The following is a 16,203-nucleotide window of genomic DNA, read 5'->3' as shown; positions in this document are numbered from 1 at the left end:
TTAAACCGGCATTATTTAATAAGAATATTTTAACTGTATTTCTATCTGCATTTTTTAAAGAATTATTGTGTAAGTACTACCCTCTTCCTTCTTAAATATTTTGGATTGTTATGCTATTTGTCTTATATTTGTATATATTTTGTTATGTGTTCTGTGTATGTGGACTGGAACCTTAGAAACAGCGACACCTAGACCCCTGGAGCCGATCAGGGTTTGGTAGTAGGCCAAAAGCAGGGGACGGGACCTAGACCAGAAGTACCGCTGATTATTTGGTTTACATCCAATCATATTAGACCTTAGCACACAGCCCATGCGGATTGGTTTGTACAACCTGTCATTCAGCGGAAAAGAAGTAGTAGCACAGCCACCAGCAGGCTGCTGGGAGCAGACATGAATTCCCTGGAACAGGCCGAAGGTAACCAAATAGAGAACAACTAATATCATCTCATTTTTCTATCTGCTGTATTGTTTTAGGCTGGCGGCGGTAATCACCTGAAGATTCAAAACAAACGTCTTATAATGGGATTACAAAGTTAGGTGTTACGTTGGACAAGATGGCTAGTCTGATGTCGACACTTAGCATGTTTGCTAATGTTTGCTAGCTTAACTGACAGTAGACTTCCAGTCCTTCGTCTGTGTAGTTTTTTAGCAAACACATATTTGCATTAGTTATTAAGTTTGTGAGTTTGTGTTGTCCGGCAAGAAGCTTTATAGATATTATTGCTACTACTGCTACTACTACTACTGCTACTACTATTACTACTACTGATTCTACTGTTTGCCTGTCAGTGTGACATAATCAGTCTTTAAGGGAAAGTTTCTGATATTTTACATCCATATTCAAGAATTGCAATAACCACTTAGATACAAGCTGACACAAACGGAGCTTTAGAGCTGAGATTAACATGAACCTAGTTATATGAATACTCTTTAACATAAGGAGAGATAGCACTGAACAGAACTGAAAAGATTAAGGTGTTATACAGCCATTAAACTAGGTTCAAATACAGCGTGCATTAATATGTCCGTCTATGTTTCAGACCTGAAGGCGTTTGAGAGAAGACTGACAGAATATGTCTCGTGTTTGCAACCTGCAACAGGCAGGTGGAGAAGTAAGTAACTGCTAGTGGTGATTGTCATAACCATGGCAGACAAGATGTGCTGGCTAACATGGTGCATTTATTTGCCATAATATTTCAATATTATATGTATTTCTCTTCATCTCAACTGTACATTTGATGATTATCAAACAAAAGTTTCACGAGAAGCTGACACTCTCTACCTACAGTAAATGCAGCAGTTGGTGCAGATATAATTGCAGTTTAATCACTTGAAATTTCCTGATATGGTCATATTGTTGCACTGGGTCCCATTCTCCTGTCTTGTTTCAGTGATTCTGATAGTGGTGTCTGTTTGTACGGCTACTGGGGCTTGGAACTGGTTAATAGACCCAGACACACAGAAGGTATGTATTAGTACATTTACATTTACTCATTTGGCAGACGGCTGTTATCCAAAACAACTTACAAGTGAGGGACTTTACTAGAGCTTCAGTGCAGTAGGGGACCTTGCTTGGTGTAAGTACTAAGTACTACATCTATACAATAAGTGCAAGGAGATCATGTAAAGAAGTGCATTGAAAGTGTGTAGTAAGTGCTAGTTAGGCATGCTAGGGTGTTAGAGGAAGTTCCTTAAGATAGAGATGGGACGGCCCTGCTCTGATAGCATTTGGTAGCTTGTTCCTCCATCAGGGCACCGAAGACGAACCATAGTCTGGACTGTAAGTGCCTTGTGTGCAGGGATGGCAATGCCAGACAACATTTCTTGGAGCAATGCAGTGGCCGGGAAGGAGCATAAGCCTGTATGATTGAGTTCAAGTAGATGGGTGCATACCCAGAAGTCACTGTGCATTAGTGACTTGAATCTGATTCGGGTGGCCATGGGTAGCCAGTGTAGGTCGCTGAGTAGCAGAGTGATGTGTGCCCTTTTAGTAACTAACACAATGTACATTGTGGTCTTATTTTCGGAAAATATAACTGAGATTAGTGAACAGTTTGGGGAATTCTCTCAATACTCACAAACTGAGCTTTAAGATTGAAAAAAGGCTTGATTTCCTCTGTCATTTTCACTGTACATTATACTATTATTCTGTTGAATAACCAAATTTCTCAGGGAACCCAGTGATATTTTTTAATGTTCTTATACACTTAAATTTGATTTCCATAGCTCACTATAAATAAGATTTGTAAAAGTGAAAGTTTTGTTATCGACTTGATGATTGATTTTGCTTGGTTCCTCCTGTTCTGTAGGTCTCGTTCTTTTCATCATTGTGGAATCATCCCTTCTTCACGATCAGCTGCATCACTTTAATAGCTCTCTTCTTCGCTGGGATACACAAACGAGTTGTGGCGCCATCAATGTATCCTTTGTCTATTTCAGTTAATATGAAACAGCATTCTTTGTTAGAGTTACACATCACAGATCCAACCACAGCCATTGACCAAAAAGTGCAGTGCAGTGCATGCAGGAAATGAATGTTTGGGCACTTTTCTTTAATAACTGATTCATTTCTGTTCATGTTTTTTGGTCACTGGTTAACATCTTTGACCTTTGCCACTTCAGTATCGCTGCTCGCTGTCGGACAGTTTTAGCAGAATACAACATGTCCTGTGATGATGTGAGTAATGTTTATGAGTAATGTAATGGGATGTTTTATCCAGCTTGTATTTATATAAAATTGTTAAAATTTGTCTTATTTGGTCTTTTCACAGACGGGGAAACTTATACTCAAACCACGACCGAACACCCAATAACCACCAGCTTGTTGGAGCTGTTCAGACAGTATACCTGGCCTTTGCTGATAGCCACTGATTGCTCAGTGACTTGTGTCCTGTGGGTGGTCAGAATTTTCATCGCAATGGAAATATATTTTGAAAGACATAAGAAATGAACTGATCGGGCCTTTTAACAGTGTTGCTGTGTTGTCACCATTGAAGCTGCTGATCTGCTCACATAGTCTTTGATATATTTTACTCCTTCAGTGTGAGTTCAGATGTGTTTATTTCTTTTCTGATGTAAGCATGTATTTTATCTAAATGTTTCTATTTTTAATGTTATTTACTTAATAAATAATCCAGGTGTGAAGCAGTCTCTTTTTAAAATCTATTTCTCATTACATGTAAAGCCACTGTCTGTGGTTAATTTGTAGTTGCTAAAATCTTTGTACGTTTGCATTTCCGTTTTCATGGTTTTGCGACAGCCTGTCTGCTTTCTGATAGTAACAAGCACTTTACGGCAAGAAGCAATCTTCCACATGGCCTCCTCCAACCAGGCTGGACCCGGACTGTATGTTTGAGGTTTAGTAGCTAAGCATTAGTGAACGGGAGAAAAAGGACATAAGAACACGCTGCATGTGCCGGCTGCACTTCAATAAAAATTGAAATGGGTAAAAGTAGAACCACTAAATTTAGACGTCCGCAGTTCAACGCTGTTGGACTGCCGGTGAACGCTGTGAAGGAAGCGGAGCCTGAGGAAGATGAGTACGGTGATGACGACTGTCCAGCTGCGGAGTTGTTGGAGAAAGTAGGAACTCAGTTTTGTCCTGTTTTCTCACTGAAATGACTTAATACGTTTGATATAGCTTTGCATCGTGGGTTGGCATTTAAACACCAGTGAAACGTCACACAGAGGGCTTCCTTTTAATGGTATAACCGTGTAGCTCTCGAATTTAGTGATGAGCATGAACTTTTGAATGTGTGACTGAACTCCTCAGACTCTTATTGAGGCTTCTGTTGTACAGTTAGTCATTGTTGATAACGTTACAATTTTCTGTGTAAATGAACTTGTATGTGAACACAATTTTATGCCCTCTTATTATTAAGTGCACGCTTCAGGGAGACTGAAACCTGTCAGTTTGAACAAAACACAACATTGAACAAAAGTATAAACACTTCTCTCTTTGCTCTCATTTTTCAAGAGTTTAAATGTTTGTTGTTTTCCTATACACACAGAGCGCTTATATCTTCTAAAGGTTGTTCACAAATATGTCTAAACCCATGTTAGTGAGCACTTCTCCTCTGTTAAGATCATCCATTGACCTGACAGGTGTGGCATATCAAGATGCTGATTAAACAGCATGATTATTGCACAGGTATGCTTTGGGCTGATCACAATAAAAGGCTACTTTTTGATGCGGGTCATGCAAAAGCTGGGATGTTTTCAGCTTCCAGGAATTGTGTATAGACCCCATCTGCCATTTGCCCAGCACAGTGAGAACCGGGATTCATCTGTGAAGTTCCAGACGCCACCAAAGCTGAGCGTTTGCCCACTCAAGTCAGTTATAATGACGAATTGCAGTCAGGTCAACTCCCTGGTGAGAGCAATGAGCATGCAGATGAGCTTCGCTGAGACAGTTTCTGGCAGTTTGTGCAGAAATTCTTTGACTGTTCAAACCAACTGTTATATCAGGTGGCTGGTCTCTGACGATCTTGCAGGTGAAGCAGCCAGATGTGGAGGTCCTGGGTTGGCATGGTTACATGTGGTCTAAGGTTGTGAGGCTGGTTGGATGTACTGCCAAATTCTCAGAAACAACATTGGAGACACCTGGTGGTGAAATGTACATTCATTTCACAGGTAACAGCACACTCCCTGAAAACGTGACACATCTGTGGTATTGTGCTGCACAGTTTATTGTGGCCTTTTATTGTGGTCAACCCAAGGCACCTGTGCAATAATCATGCTGTTTAATCAGCATCTTGATATGACACACCTGTCAGGTGGATGGATGATCTTGGCAAAGGAGAAGCACTCTCTAACACAGATTTAAACACATTTGTGAACAAAGAGAAATAAGGTGTAAAATGAAAAAATCTTAATCTTTTATTTCAACTAATGAAAAATGGGAGTAAAATTATGTATTTTGTTTTATATTTTTGATCAGTGTATTTACTGTCATGTCTTGTATATCTTTCCACAGTTGCAGAGTCCGAGTGCAGATGTGCGGGAGTTTGCATGTGCCAGCATTTCTCGCGTGGTGCAGCAGAGCCAGACCATCCCTGGTTTCCTTCAGAGGGATGCTGTGAGGCGCCTCGGGCCCATGGTGCTGGACAGTAGCCTGGCTGTCAGGGAGACGGCCACAGGAGCACTCAGGTGAGGCAGTAGTGAAGGGATGTTGGTTGGACTCCACCCCACCAACAAACAGGTTGTCGTTTTAATCAGATCTGGACTTAGTGTAGTAGCAAGTAGTTAAAGTTCAAGATGACCTCTTAATATCTATATCTCTTAATATCTCTTGTTTCGTCTGAAGTCCAAAACCCAAAGACATTCAGTTTACAATTAGATAAACCAGAAAAAGCAGAAAGTGTCAGAAAAAGTAGAAGCTGGAAAAATAAAATAATTGCTTAAAAGATTACTTGAATGAGTAGTTGATTATAAAAAGTAGTTGCCGATTTATTTTGTGGTGGTCGACTAATAGATTTATTGAGTAATAGTTGTGGCTCTAAATGAAAATCATCAGTGGGAGATGTGAAGCAGAGTGCATTGACCTCTGTAAATACAAGAACCCTATGTTAGAACCCTTGAAAGTAATGAGGAGGTTGTGGAATGGGCTTATTATGGGCAGACGTTTTGACATGTCAATGCAGGAAAAGTCCAGGTGGGATTTTTTACATCAATAAAAACTGCATTCTATTCAAATGAACCAGTTCCGAGGTCCTGCTGTTGTACATGTCCTCGCTGTGACACTTGAGGTAACTGATCCACTGTTAATGAAATTTGCCAATATGTCTACTTTGAAAAAGGCCTAATGTAATATTTATGAAATCAGAAGTGCCTCCTCAGTCCAGTCAGCATCATCAGCTGCAGGGCTGATCAGGCCCGCTGCATGTTAACTTGTGGCGAAGGTAGGAAAACCTGCCTAAAGGTACCGTGTGGAGATTTTGCCCATTAGTAGTGCTATACAGCCATGTTTTGCATGTGGCTCTACACATTTCTACCGCCACTTTCACGCTATTCAAAGTCGATCAGTTGCAGTAACGCTCAACAAATGTTGCAATTTGAAAAGAGCAACAAAGGCAAGGAAGGCGACTGTGATCATGGATGAAACCAATGTGCGACTATTTTTAAAATCAGCTTTGATAAGTGAAAACACATGTATAGATGGACCTTGAGTGTTTAGGGCCTTCTACAACCTGTGCTCACACAAAACTTAGATTTTGGGTGAGGACATCTTGCAAGCTTTGGCACAGATGGTGCAATACTTCAAAATGAGACAAAATAAAAACCCAGTAACAAATTAAAGCAAATAAAAAACAAAACAAAAAGCTAATCTTAGAGCACAATATTACAATTAATACTTTTTTTTTTCAGTTTTTTCCTCAATCAATATTACATTCATTGTGGTATGTAGCACATGACAGTATTTGTCATGTTGCTTCTACAGGGGGCGCCATGCTACAATAAAAGGCTTCGTTGGAAGAATGAAGGATCAGTGAGGTTTTCATGGTTTGATGGCTTGTTATTATTGTCCCATGATTATTGTTCAATTAAACATTTGATTCTATTTATAATGTCTATTTATGTAGAAAGCAGATCACAGTTGAATGTATATGGCCTGTTAACTTATCCTAAACTCCCCCCAAAATAAATCAAACAAACATTTAATCAGTGCAGATGACACTCTAAGCAGCAGCAACACAACAGTCATCGTGTTCAGCAATGTAATCCTCTACACGGTCGGCACTTGTTTTGGTACAAGGGTACATCATTAACCCCTGTCCTGACTTCTGTCCTCCAGTAAATCAGGTTCCATGTTCTGGATATCAAAATAAGAGCATTGCTCACAGTGTATCTCCAGGACCCCCCCCCCCCCCCCCCCCCCCCCTCCCCCCATACACACAAACACAAGCAGCATCTCTGTCAGTGAATCGCCTCCGTCTAACTGATGTGTGTGCGTCTGCAACTGTTTCTCCCTGACAGGAATCTGAGTGCATGTGGAGGTCAGGAGGTGTGTGAGGACATGGTGAAGCACGACGTTATGACTCCTCTGACAGCACTGCTTAGAGAGGTGAGACACTGCCACTGCTTTTAGCTCACTGCATCACTTCAGTTCCTCCTCATCAGCAGCTGTTACAGCCAGCGACGATATCCTCAGCAATTAGGTTTCATCCCAGAACAGAGATATTAGTGATTTGTAAAAAATGGCTTCACCCAGACTTAAACAGATGGATTCCTGGGATCAAATTCAAGCGTGTTGACTTGTCCCTGGAGATGAATATGCCCTGAGACAGAAATATGCCATCAGTTACTTTTTCTCATTTTGTTAATTTAGCATTTTACACTGTGTGGTACATGATGACTGCAATACTCGTGGGACTTGTGGATTTTTTAAGCCAAAAATCAAGTACTAAATTCATGCCAGGGGTGGCATGGGAAAAAAAACAAAGATCATTCCTGTTTTGTTGTCATCTGCAACACAGTGTTATTTTCTCTCCAGTGCTGTGCTGGTTTTGAGAGCGCTGACATGCAGATCAAAGACCAGAAGAACGCAGTGGAGGATGTAGCCAATGAGGCTGTGAACTTACTCTGGAATCTATGGTAAGCCAAGAGGTTGTGCAAGCTGGTTTACAGGTGTTTTACTGAGCATGCAACTTGCAACCTTGCTACTCACCAGTCCTCTGCTGTCAGCCGGTAAGCTGCTCATGAGGCTAGTAGGTGAATAGAACCTATTCTGATATAGATAGATAGATAGATAGATAGATAGATAGATAGATAGATAGATAGATAGATAGATAGATAGATAGATAGATGGATACTTTATTTATCCCCTAGGGGATATTCCATTAGCTAATTGTTGATGATGATAATAATAATAATATCAGCATCATATACTTCAGCCTTTCATGGTTAGCTAGCCCACTTCTTGAATTTTGGTCTCTGCAGCTCGTAGTGACATCAAACCATAATTATTGACCCAAGGATACTGTATATTTATTGCTTGTCTTATATCTGTCTCATATTATGTTGTCCTGCTAGTGAGAGCAGCAGCCAGGCGCTGTCTGTCTTCAACAAAGCAGGTCTCCTGGATCTGGTCGTCCAGTGTTTGGAAAGACACCCACACAATGAGGAACTGGCCATATCTGCTGGTAGGACTAATTACTACTCTGTTAATTGGTTGTGATGATTGATTTTCATTTATAAAGGTCTGTGTTCATCCTAGCTGACCAGGTTATTTATTCATGACCACCCTCACTTCTCTGTCTAAATATCATGACAGGACACACACAGTTTCATTACTGCTCGTATGGAGCCTCCAAACAGCACTGACATTTATATCCTCGCAAACACCCAACTGTGCACCTGAGTGACCATTCATTTGAGTGCCGGGTTAACCAGACAAGACGTGCACAACTGTGTGCACATGTGATAAAACATGGTTTTGGTGCTTAAAACATTTTAACTGCTAGCTCAGAGTAAATAAAAACTGAATACCAGTGGCCCCAACATTAGCCCTCTTTACACTCTGTCACTTCAATAATTTCACAAGTAGATATGTTTTGTTACATCCCTATTATTGTAAAAAAAAAAATCCTCAGGTCATAGCAGTCCTGTTTTTTCAGAATTTGTTGCCATTTCCCGAGGGAAATCAACAATCCTGCTCATTTTCCTGACTTTTAAGAAACACCGAGATACTCAAGGAAACTTTTGGCTCTATACTCTCAAAAGAGCTACAGCTAGCAGGACAGCAAGAAATAGTCCAGCACATAAAAAACCACAATGATTTGTTTAACATTTTAGCTTATGTGTGGATTAAACAGAGGAGATATGAACAGCTCAACATCTGGTCGATTTATTGCAACATTATGCCAGAAAATAAACTGAAGTACTTGCCATAAGTGCAATATTTCCCTTTCTTTTAATAATTCTCTGTACTAAATTGTATTTTCCAAAGATCACACTTATAGCATATGATATTATTGTTTATTAGTGGAAAAGCTTTTTCGTATGATGATGATGCGTAAATGTTGCAGACCGCTCCGTATTGTTTGAGGCTGGTAACAGTAATGAACTTGTAACGTGTGAACTGGTCGTTGTCATTACAAATGTCCTAAATTAGCTTTTACTGCACTGTAACGAAGACCTTAGACCTAACCTCTGAATAATTTGGTTTCTCAAGTTTGGGAGAACAGTGGTGAAGAAAATATTTCCTCTCTGTGTTCTCCCAGCCCACTGTTTGCACACTGTGACTGAGGATAACCCGGAGCTGCTGTGTAGCATGAACACTGCTGTGCTTGGCGCCCTGGAGAACGTGTTGCTGACATCTCAGCCAGGCATGGCACACACTCTCCTCAGGACTTTAGCTGCAGGTACAATTTCTTACTTGTCGTGTCTTTTTTTGTTCTAAATTGTTTTAAAACTGTAACTTGCCACAACAAACAAGTTGAAGGGTACATTAAAAATGTCCTCTGTGCACTGAAGTTGCTGTCAAATTTAAGGAGCAAACATGGCAATTGATAAATAGTGTGACTGTGATCAGTATCTCTTCCTACGTCCTAACTGCGCCCGCTGTGTCACTCAGGGACACTGTGGAATCTGAAGGGCAGCCTGCCTGCTGCCCGTCAGGCCCAGACTCTCAATGCTGTGGTGGCCACCTTGTCACAGTGCCTGGCTCTGGACGCAGGCACACTCATACCTGAGCTCAGACAAGCAGAAGAGGTTCGTCACAGAAATGCACCGGCTGTGAAAGACATAGAAGACCAGGCTGCAGGTGAGCTCGCTGTGGAGGAGATGGACGAGGAGGAGGAAGCACCTAAACAGAAGAGGAATGGAAAAGTTGCGAAGGTTGATAACGACTTCTCCGACCTCCTGCCTGTAAGCCATGTCTCTCATGTTGTACGTCATGTGTTGCTGTCTCTCATTATGCTTATAGAAAGCCATGTTGCCCCTCTGGCCATACAAGTTGACCTTTGAACACAGTAAATCACATTTGTCAGAGAGATTAAGAGCCTGTTCGTTGTCAGTTGCACATGATATTATAGTGCTACTGATAAATTGACTGATATGAACTGATATAGTCAGTGACAGTGTTACCAGTACAGTTTGTCCACCAGTGAGAGCTGACAGGTTTATTTTTCAACAGTAAAACATCTTGCTCAGCACATGTTGTAGTCACTTTAAAAAAAAACAAATTTAAGGTATCCTCATCAAAAATGTGTGTTTGTCCAAAAGCGTTTGTAAAAACTCAGCATTAGCCTGAAAAGTAAAATTCAGTATAATCAGATTAAGACCCAGAGTCATGTATAAAGCCATTCACGCTCAAATTTTGGTCTTAATTGCATCAAAATTCAAATTCAGCTTTAACAATAAAGGCCATTCATACACGTTCCCAAGTGTTACCATCTCATTTAAGTTTGAAAGACAATGAATAATAAAACACACAGGCATAAATTACAGATGAAACCGATTCTGAATACGTAAACTATATGTACCACCACCATAAAGATTACCCACCAAAATGAATGGTGGGTAATCTTTATTATGACAAGATGTGTGTGAAGCTGTGACGCAACCATGATGCACCACCTTGGAAGCTTGCTATAGGCTGAGTCATTGCGTGAGGGAGAGTATTTTGGATAGATTGTATTCACTTTGCATTCAGCACTTCAACTTAATTAAAGCTACTGATAGCTTCTCTTCACACAATTTCTAAGAAGTGCTACCTCTTTTACTGAGAATGTTTTGACTCATAAGTCAAAGTTCAGGACCAATCTTAGGATACAGTGGACTCTTTAAAAATCAGCCAACATATAATATGTTACTATGTTACTATGTAACTACATAAACTGTCTTAAATGACATTAATAAAAATCCCCTGGGCCTTGTGGATCAACAATATATGAGTAAAAAAAAATGACCCTCAGTTTTAAGAGCTGTAAATTCTAGGATGTGACGTGTCTGTGTTCATGGCGAGCGACACAGTTTTGTATTTCGGAGGCTCATGTTAATGCCAGGTGAAAAGGTGGTGTATGAGTCATCCTAGACTGCGAGGCAGACTGACAGGACAGACAAACTGTCGGATTCGGGGGAGCAGATTAGGGACACTCAGCAAGGTTCAACTGGGGACCAGCTTCTGGCTTCGACCATGCTGACAGTCCCCAGATCTGACCTCGGCGAGACAGAGCTGTCCCTCTCAGCTCAGTCACAGCGAGAGCCCCAAGATTGCGGGTGACATTCATGGTGACGTTCCAACATACCCTCCAATATCAGGGGTTATACAATGGGGTTATCTCGATCTAAGCTTTGAATTATTGATATTATATAAACACACTCAGACATTGTTTTTAACAGGGGACTGAACAAATAAGCCCCACTGAAACCTCACTTTTCCGTCAAGTGACACCCTTGCAGCAGGTTTTCACGAGCATCATAGTGCAAAAGTGCAACGGGACATGTTTGAATACAACTGTTGGAATAAATCTCTTCACTGTGGCGGGCAGCTGAGCTCAGACTGGGTGATAACTGTGCTAACAGTCATCGTTTTGGTAGGATGTTGACTCACATGGCTGCTTGTTTTTGTCCAGAGGGGCAAGGAGGAGCTGAGGGAGGCAACGGCCTTGCTGACAGCCCAGCAAACGTCTTTAGAGATCATCGTCAACATGTGCTGTTCTGACGGTGAGTGTTGTGGACATGGACAGCAGTGCTGACCCCAGGCACTCTTCATCAACATTATTTCCTTTGACATGGCTACCCAGTATGTGTTTGTCTATCAGAAAAGCTATTAAAACGAGAAATACACAGAATGAGTTCATCTGAGTGCTCAGACATGCCTTCTGTTGTTCTTAATCAATTCTCTGTGTGTGCGCCCGCTAAGATCCCTCTGATGACGAGTGGGAGGATGAGTCGAGCAGCGATGAAAGCGACATGGGTCCTGATGGTCTTTGCGATGGAGTGTCCAATCTTATGTCTCCGCTGTGTTTGTCAGCTGAGGTTCATGAGGCCTTAATCAACCACAGCATCTCTGAAAAGGCAAATACCCGTCTGCTTCATCAGTAACGCTTCACCTCTGTCAATAGCCATAAAGCAGGAGTTCATCACGGTGTCAGAAGCTTAAGACAAACGTGAACTTAATAGAACTGTCATCTTATTGTACAGCTGTAATTGCCAACCTGAAATGTGGTTCTGAATATACAGTGAATCCCACGTAAACGCTATCCTAGACTGAACGACTGAATTACTTACCTGTAGAGTTTAACAGAGATCTGTGTGCAAAACACTAAATGGTAGAAAGTAATGCCTTTTTTTCCCTCTTGACTCAAGGTCCTCAAAAAGACTGAGTTCCCCAAAACAGAAGCCATGGATGTTTGCCACCAGAATCCCTCCTGGAGAGGCCTGATAAAAAAGTAATCCTCTCACCTCACATCTTCTCTTGAGCTTCACTGTATGATCTACAGACAGGTGACAATTTAAAGGAAAAACCAACATAAAGTGTCTTAGTAAAGTGTTGGGCCACCACATGCTGGCAGATCAGCTTCAGTGCTCCTTGGCATTGATGCTACAAGTCTCTGAACTCTACTGGAGGGATGTACGCCATTCTTCAAAAGATATTCCCTCATTTGGTGTTTTGATGGTGGTGGAGAGTGCTGCTTAACACATCAGTCCAGAATCTCCCATAGGCGTTCAACTGGGTTTTGATCTGGTGACTGTGAAGGCCACAGCATTTGATTCACATAATTTTCAAACTCATCAAACCATCAAGTGACACCTAGTGCTCTATGGATTGGTCCACTCTCATCCTGTTTCCCCACCCATTTTTCAGTTTTGTCCTTTAATTTGTAACCGTCTGTAAATTTTTTGTTGTCCATCCCAGCATACGTCTTCAACCAGACTTCGTTGATACATTCTTGCTTGAAATTTCCTACTGCTCTATAACACCAGTCATCTTTACTTTAGGATGCAGCGCGTACAATACCGGGCTCTGACGTGCCTCCACAGCATACTCTCCGCCATGGACGCAGAGTCTCTGGGAGGACCAGCAGCCCTGCAGGGAGCAGCGCAGCACCTGTCCACCCTGGTTTTTGGTGCAGCAGGTCTCACATTTATGTCATTTTGTGATACAGCACGCACACACACACACACACACACACACACACACACACACACACACACACACACACACACACACACTGTATGTCACATTTAGTATTCCTTTCTTTTGTTTTATTTTTGGTTAAAATGTACATTGATATAAGCAAAAGACGGATTCTATATTTGGAAACACAATTGAGGTGAAAAGTGAAACCCACATTTAAATCATAGGAGACAGGTGAAAGTGTACATCCCTAGGAGGATCAGTTACAACAGTACAGAGTTGCAATATTGAGGCATCTAATACATCTGCTAAGTAAGCACAATGTCCCCTCTTATTTTCAGAGATACCCAAAGACAAGGAGTTCCTCGAGGCTGTCATCAGTGCCATGCGGTCTCTGCTACAGATGATTGCCTCCAAAAATATCCCCCAGGTACAGAATTCACCACAGCTTCATCTTTTCCTATGGAGATTTTAAACATTTGGAAAATTGGGTAGCTTTAAAATGTTAGTCCTGCAGGTTTAGTATTACACTTCCATAAAATTTTGGGGTTGTAAAAAAATGATTAAAATCTATGCAGCTGAGGCTGAGATATCCTGACTTTCAGTTCCTGATACGGACAAATCTATGAAAAATGCTGGCTCCTATACAGTATAATTTAGCTTGGTAAATAGCCACGTCTTACAAACACCATAGCTCCAGTTTGAAATGGAGGCTTTGCATTTAAAAAGTAATGTCCCAAAAAGCCCAAACTGAGATACCCTAATGACATCATCTCCTCCAGAGCCACAGAACACTGTTTTCAGTCTTAGTAGCGCTTATCATGATCGGTAAACTGAAATTCACGCGTAAAATTGGTGGAGTGCCTCTTTAACTTCCATAATTGTTGACAATGTTGACTGAATAAATAGAGCCTACTCAGAAACATGGCTTTGAATTCCTGTCAAAAAATCCATTAAACACTGTGGACCATGTTTATATCAGACAGCTCAATATCTGTGGTTTTTCTCAGTGTATGACCCCCCAGCAGCTGATGAGTCTGAGCGAAGCGGCCACCCGCTGTGATGTTGTCAGTGTGAGGGTCAACGCCGTCGCCATTCTGGGCATCACTGGCAGCACATTAGCCAAAGAGAAAGGAACTGTTGAAACCCTTAAGGTATCATTTTTCTCTTTTTTTTTTTTTTTTTCTTTTTCTTCTTCATGTGGAATATTTGTTGCTCCACTAAGAAACTCTGCTCCCACAGATGATTGGAAATGCCTTACTTCAAGTTGCCACAAGGGATGCCGACCTGGTTGTAAACGGAGAAGCACTTGATGCCTTGTTTGATGTTTTTGCGGATGGAGATGAAGCGGAGGAAGCTGCTAAAAACATTCAATTACTACCTGCACTGAAGGCACTTCAACCTGTCTTTAAGGCCAAGGTACAAGGGATTCATTTGATTTAATGAACACTGTTCTTGATGATTCTTCTTGCATGTAACAGTTTCCAACTGAATTATTAACCCGTGAATCCCACCACTGCACATTTGCTTCACCTCTTTGTAACTAGTATTGCTCTCAACATTCCTTCATGTGATCTTTTCAATAAGTTGTGGATTTTTTTTCACCTTTGTAAAATAACAGTAAGTTTTCTTCTTCTGCTAGATTCGTAAAGAGGGAAGAGGCAAGTACAGCCCTCAGCAGCTGTGTGTCCTCGACAACATCAAAGTCAACCTGAGAAGATTCATTGGTTATCTGGAGAAGATGGTGAAAAAATGAGGACTTTCAGTACTTTACATTGCAATCAGTTAAACATGTATGGTTTGGTCGGATACTGTATGCTAGCAGGAGCATAGCATGAGACAGAATATGGTTGTGAAACCATCAAGTATTTATTATGTTGGTAGTAAACCATTTGTTAATGCTTGATTTCAATGTTTATATTCTCCAAATAATGATTTACTATTTCACTTTAGTGATGTGAAAGTTTATTTGTTGTGAAGAAATAAGCGTGGAATCTGATAATTATTAGTTACAGCGTGTTGTGTAAAGAGTGTTTTCCCTACATTCAACACAGAAGGTTTTTCAGACTTCAATGTGAGTATTTTCATATTCCCAGTAACATTTGAATAGAGCAGGTGTGGTGAGGTGAGGGTGACGGCAGGTTTCGACATGGGTACCCTTATTTTAGCCCCATATTTCAATGGGCAAAAACATGTGATGTTTTGCTGCTGACGAGGGGTAAGAGGCAGAGCTGTTCAAAAATTAACAGCTGTTGTATGAAAATGAGATTTTGCTTTATGGAATCCTTTTTTTAAGCAATCGGCTTGCTTAAGAGTAACGAGATTACTATTTAATTTCAGTAACTGACTAAGATCAAGAGGTTGGCATGCTCACTGCCAAGGTTATAATAAGACTACAGTGTATTAAAACAGGCATTTTAGCCTTTAGAAATGAGCACCTATTCTCTACCTCTGCCTCTCCGTGCATCCTCCACTTCCCACTACACTGATGCATGGAGTGGTAGCTGCTTTTCTGCCTGCAAGTCACCACACCAGCCAGCTTTCTACTGAGAGTATTTCTCTGAGTAACATTATAAGATAATTGCCTAAATGCAAGTTTAAAAAAAGATTTTGCATTGCTAGAACCATAATGATCAGTCAGCATCCAGAATTGCTGTTAAAGCTGGCGGTCCTGTTCTACAACAGGCTTTGACATTTGAAAATTGTAAATCTATTTTGCACCTGATTCGTGGATTATCTTATCAACTCCTCAGCTTTCCTTGTTTGGGTTTCCGATGACTTTTAAAGAGAATATCAATAAAATTGCAAATTGATAAAAACAAAACAATTTAAAAGATATTTGAGGGAAAATATGTCATCAGGCTACGGATGAATGCCTTTTTTGAAATAAATCCTGATTTCTTAAAACTGTTGGTCATCTTTTGGATCGTATGACCAAATATTGGTCTAGTACATCCCGTTATGTTTGTCTCCTATCAAATGTCCTAAACAATTAAAAGGTAGCAGAACTAAAACTAAAAGTATTTTTGATACTAAATGTAGCTATTGCTACATATAAATCATTCCTTATTTTATTGAGTTTAAATGATGTTCAAACGCAAAACAATATTCATAATAAG

General features: G+C 40.7%; 2 protein-coding genes across 2 annotated transcripts; both read left to right on the top strand.

The window, feature by feature from the left end:
• The first annotated feature begins 266 nt into the window (after window positions 1-266).
• cnep1r1 (CTD nuclear envelope phosphatase 1 regulatory subunit 1) lies at window positions 267-3,144 on the top strand. The gene is made up of 6 exons (XM_056371517.1): window positions 267-415; window positions 1,041-1,112; window positions 1,392-1,465; window positions 2,310-2,419; window positions 2,623-2,677; window positions 2,772-3,144. Exons 1-6 carry the CDS (start codon window positions 391-393, stop codon window positions 2,811-2,813), a joined length of 378 nt encoding a protein of 125 aa, XP_056227492.1. The 5' UTR covers window positions 267-390; the 3' UTR covers window positions 2,814-3,144.
• A 140-nt stretch (window positions 3,145-3,284) lies between these two features.
• On the top strand, window positions 3,285-15,991 carry heatr3 (HEAT repeat containing 3). The gene is made up of 15 exons (XM_056371440.1): window positions 3,285-3,582; window positions 4,976-5,148; window positions 6,976-7,063; window positions 7,493-7,593; window positions 8,032-8,141; window positions 9,222-9,362; window positions 9,575-9,867; window positions 11,577-11,667; window positions 11,867-12,021; window positions 12,313-12,395; window positions 12,946-13,082; window positions 13,426-13,514; window positions 14,095-14,238; window positions 14,327-14,503; window positions 14,727-15,991. The coding sequence occupies exons 1-15, from the start codon at window positions 3,442-3,444 to the stop codon at window positions 14,838-14,840; spliced, it is 2,037 nt and encodes a 678-aa protein (XP_056227415.1). The 5' UTR covers window positions 3,285-3,441; the 3' UTR covers window positions 14,841-15,991.
• The last annotated feature ends 212 nt before the right edge of the window (window positions 15,992-16,203 follow it).

The sequence above is a fragment of the Seriola aureovittata genome, chromosome 1 (genome assembly GCF_021018895.1).
Source record: "Seriola aureovittata isolate HTS-2021-v1 ecotype China chromosome 1, ASM2101889v1, whole genome shotgun sequence".
Lineage (NCBI taxonomy): Eukaryota > Metazoa > Chordata > Actinopteri > Carangiformes > Carangidae > Seriola > Seriola aureovittata.
This window is presented reverse-complemented; position numbering and strand designations above follow the sequence as displayed.

Coding starts and splice junctions, on each gene's coding strand:
- heatr3 (XM_056371440.1), top strand. CDS start 3,442: ATGGGTAAAAGTAGAACCACTAAATTTAGACGTCCGCAGTTCAACGCT. Junction 9,363..9,574: donor CCTCAGGACTTTAGCTGCAG/GTACAATTTCTT, acceptor TGTGTCACTCAG/GGACACTGTGGAATCTGAAG. Junction 13,083..13,425: donor CCTGGTTTTTGGTGCAGCAG/GTCTCACATTTA, acceptor TCTTATTTTCAG/AGATACCCAAAGACAAGGAG.
- cnep1r1 (XM_056371517.1), top strand. CDS start 391: ATGAATTCCCTGGAACAGGCCGAAG. Junction 1,466..2,309: donor TAGACCCAGACACACAGAAG/GTATGTATTAGT, acceptor CCTGTTCTGTAG/GTCTCGTTCTTTTCATCATT. Junction 2,678..2,771: donor ACAACATGTCCTGTGATGAT/GTGAGTAATGTT, acceptor GTCTTTTCACAG/ACGGGGAAACTTATACTCAA.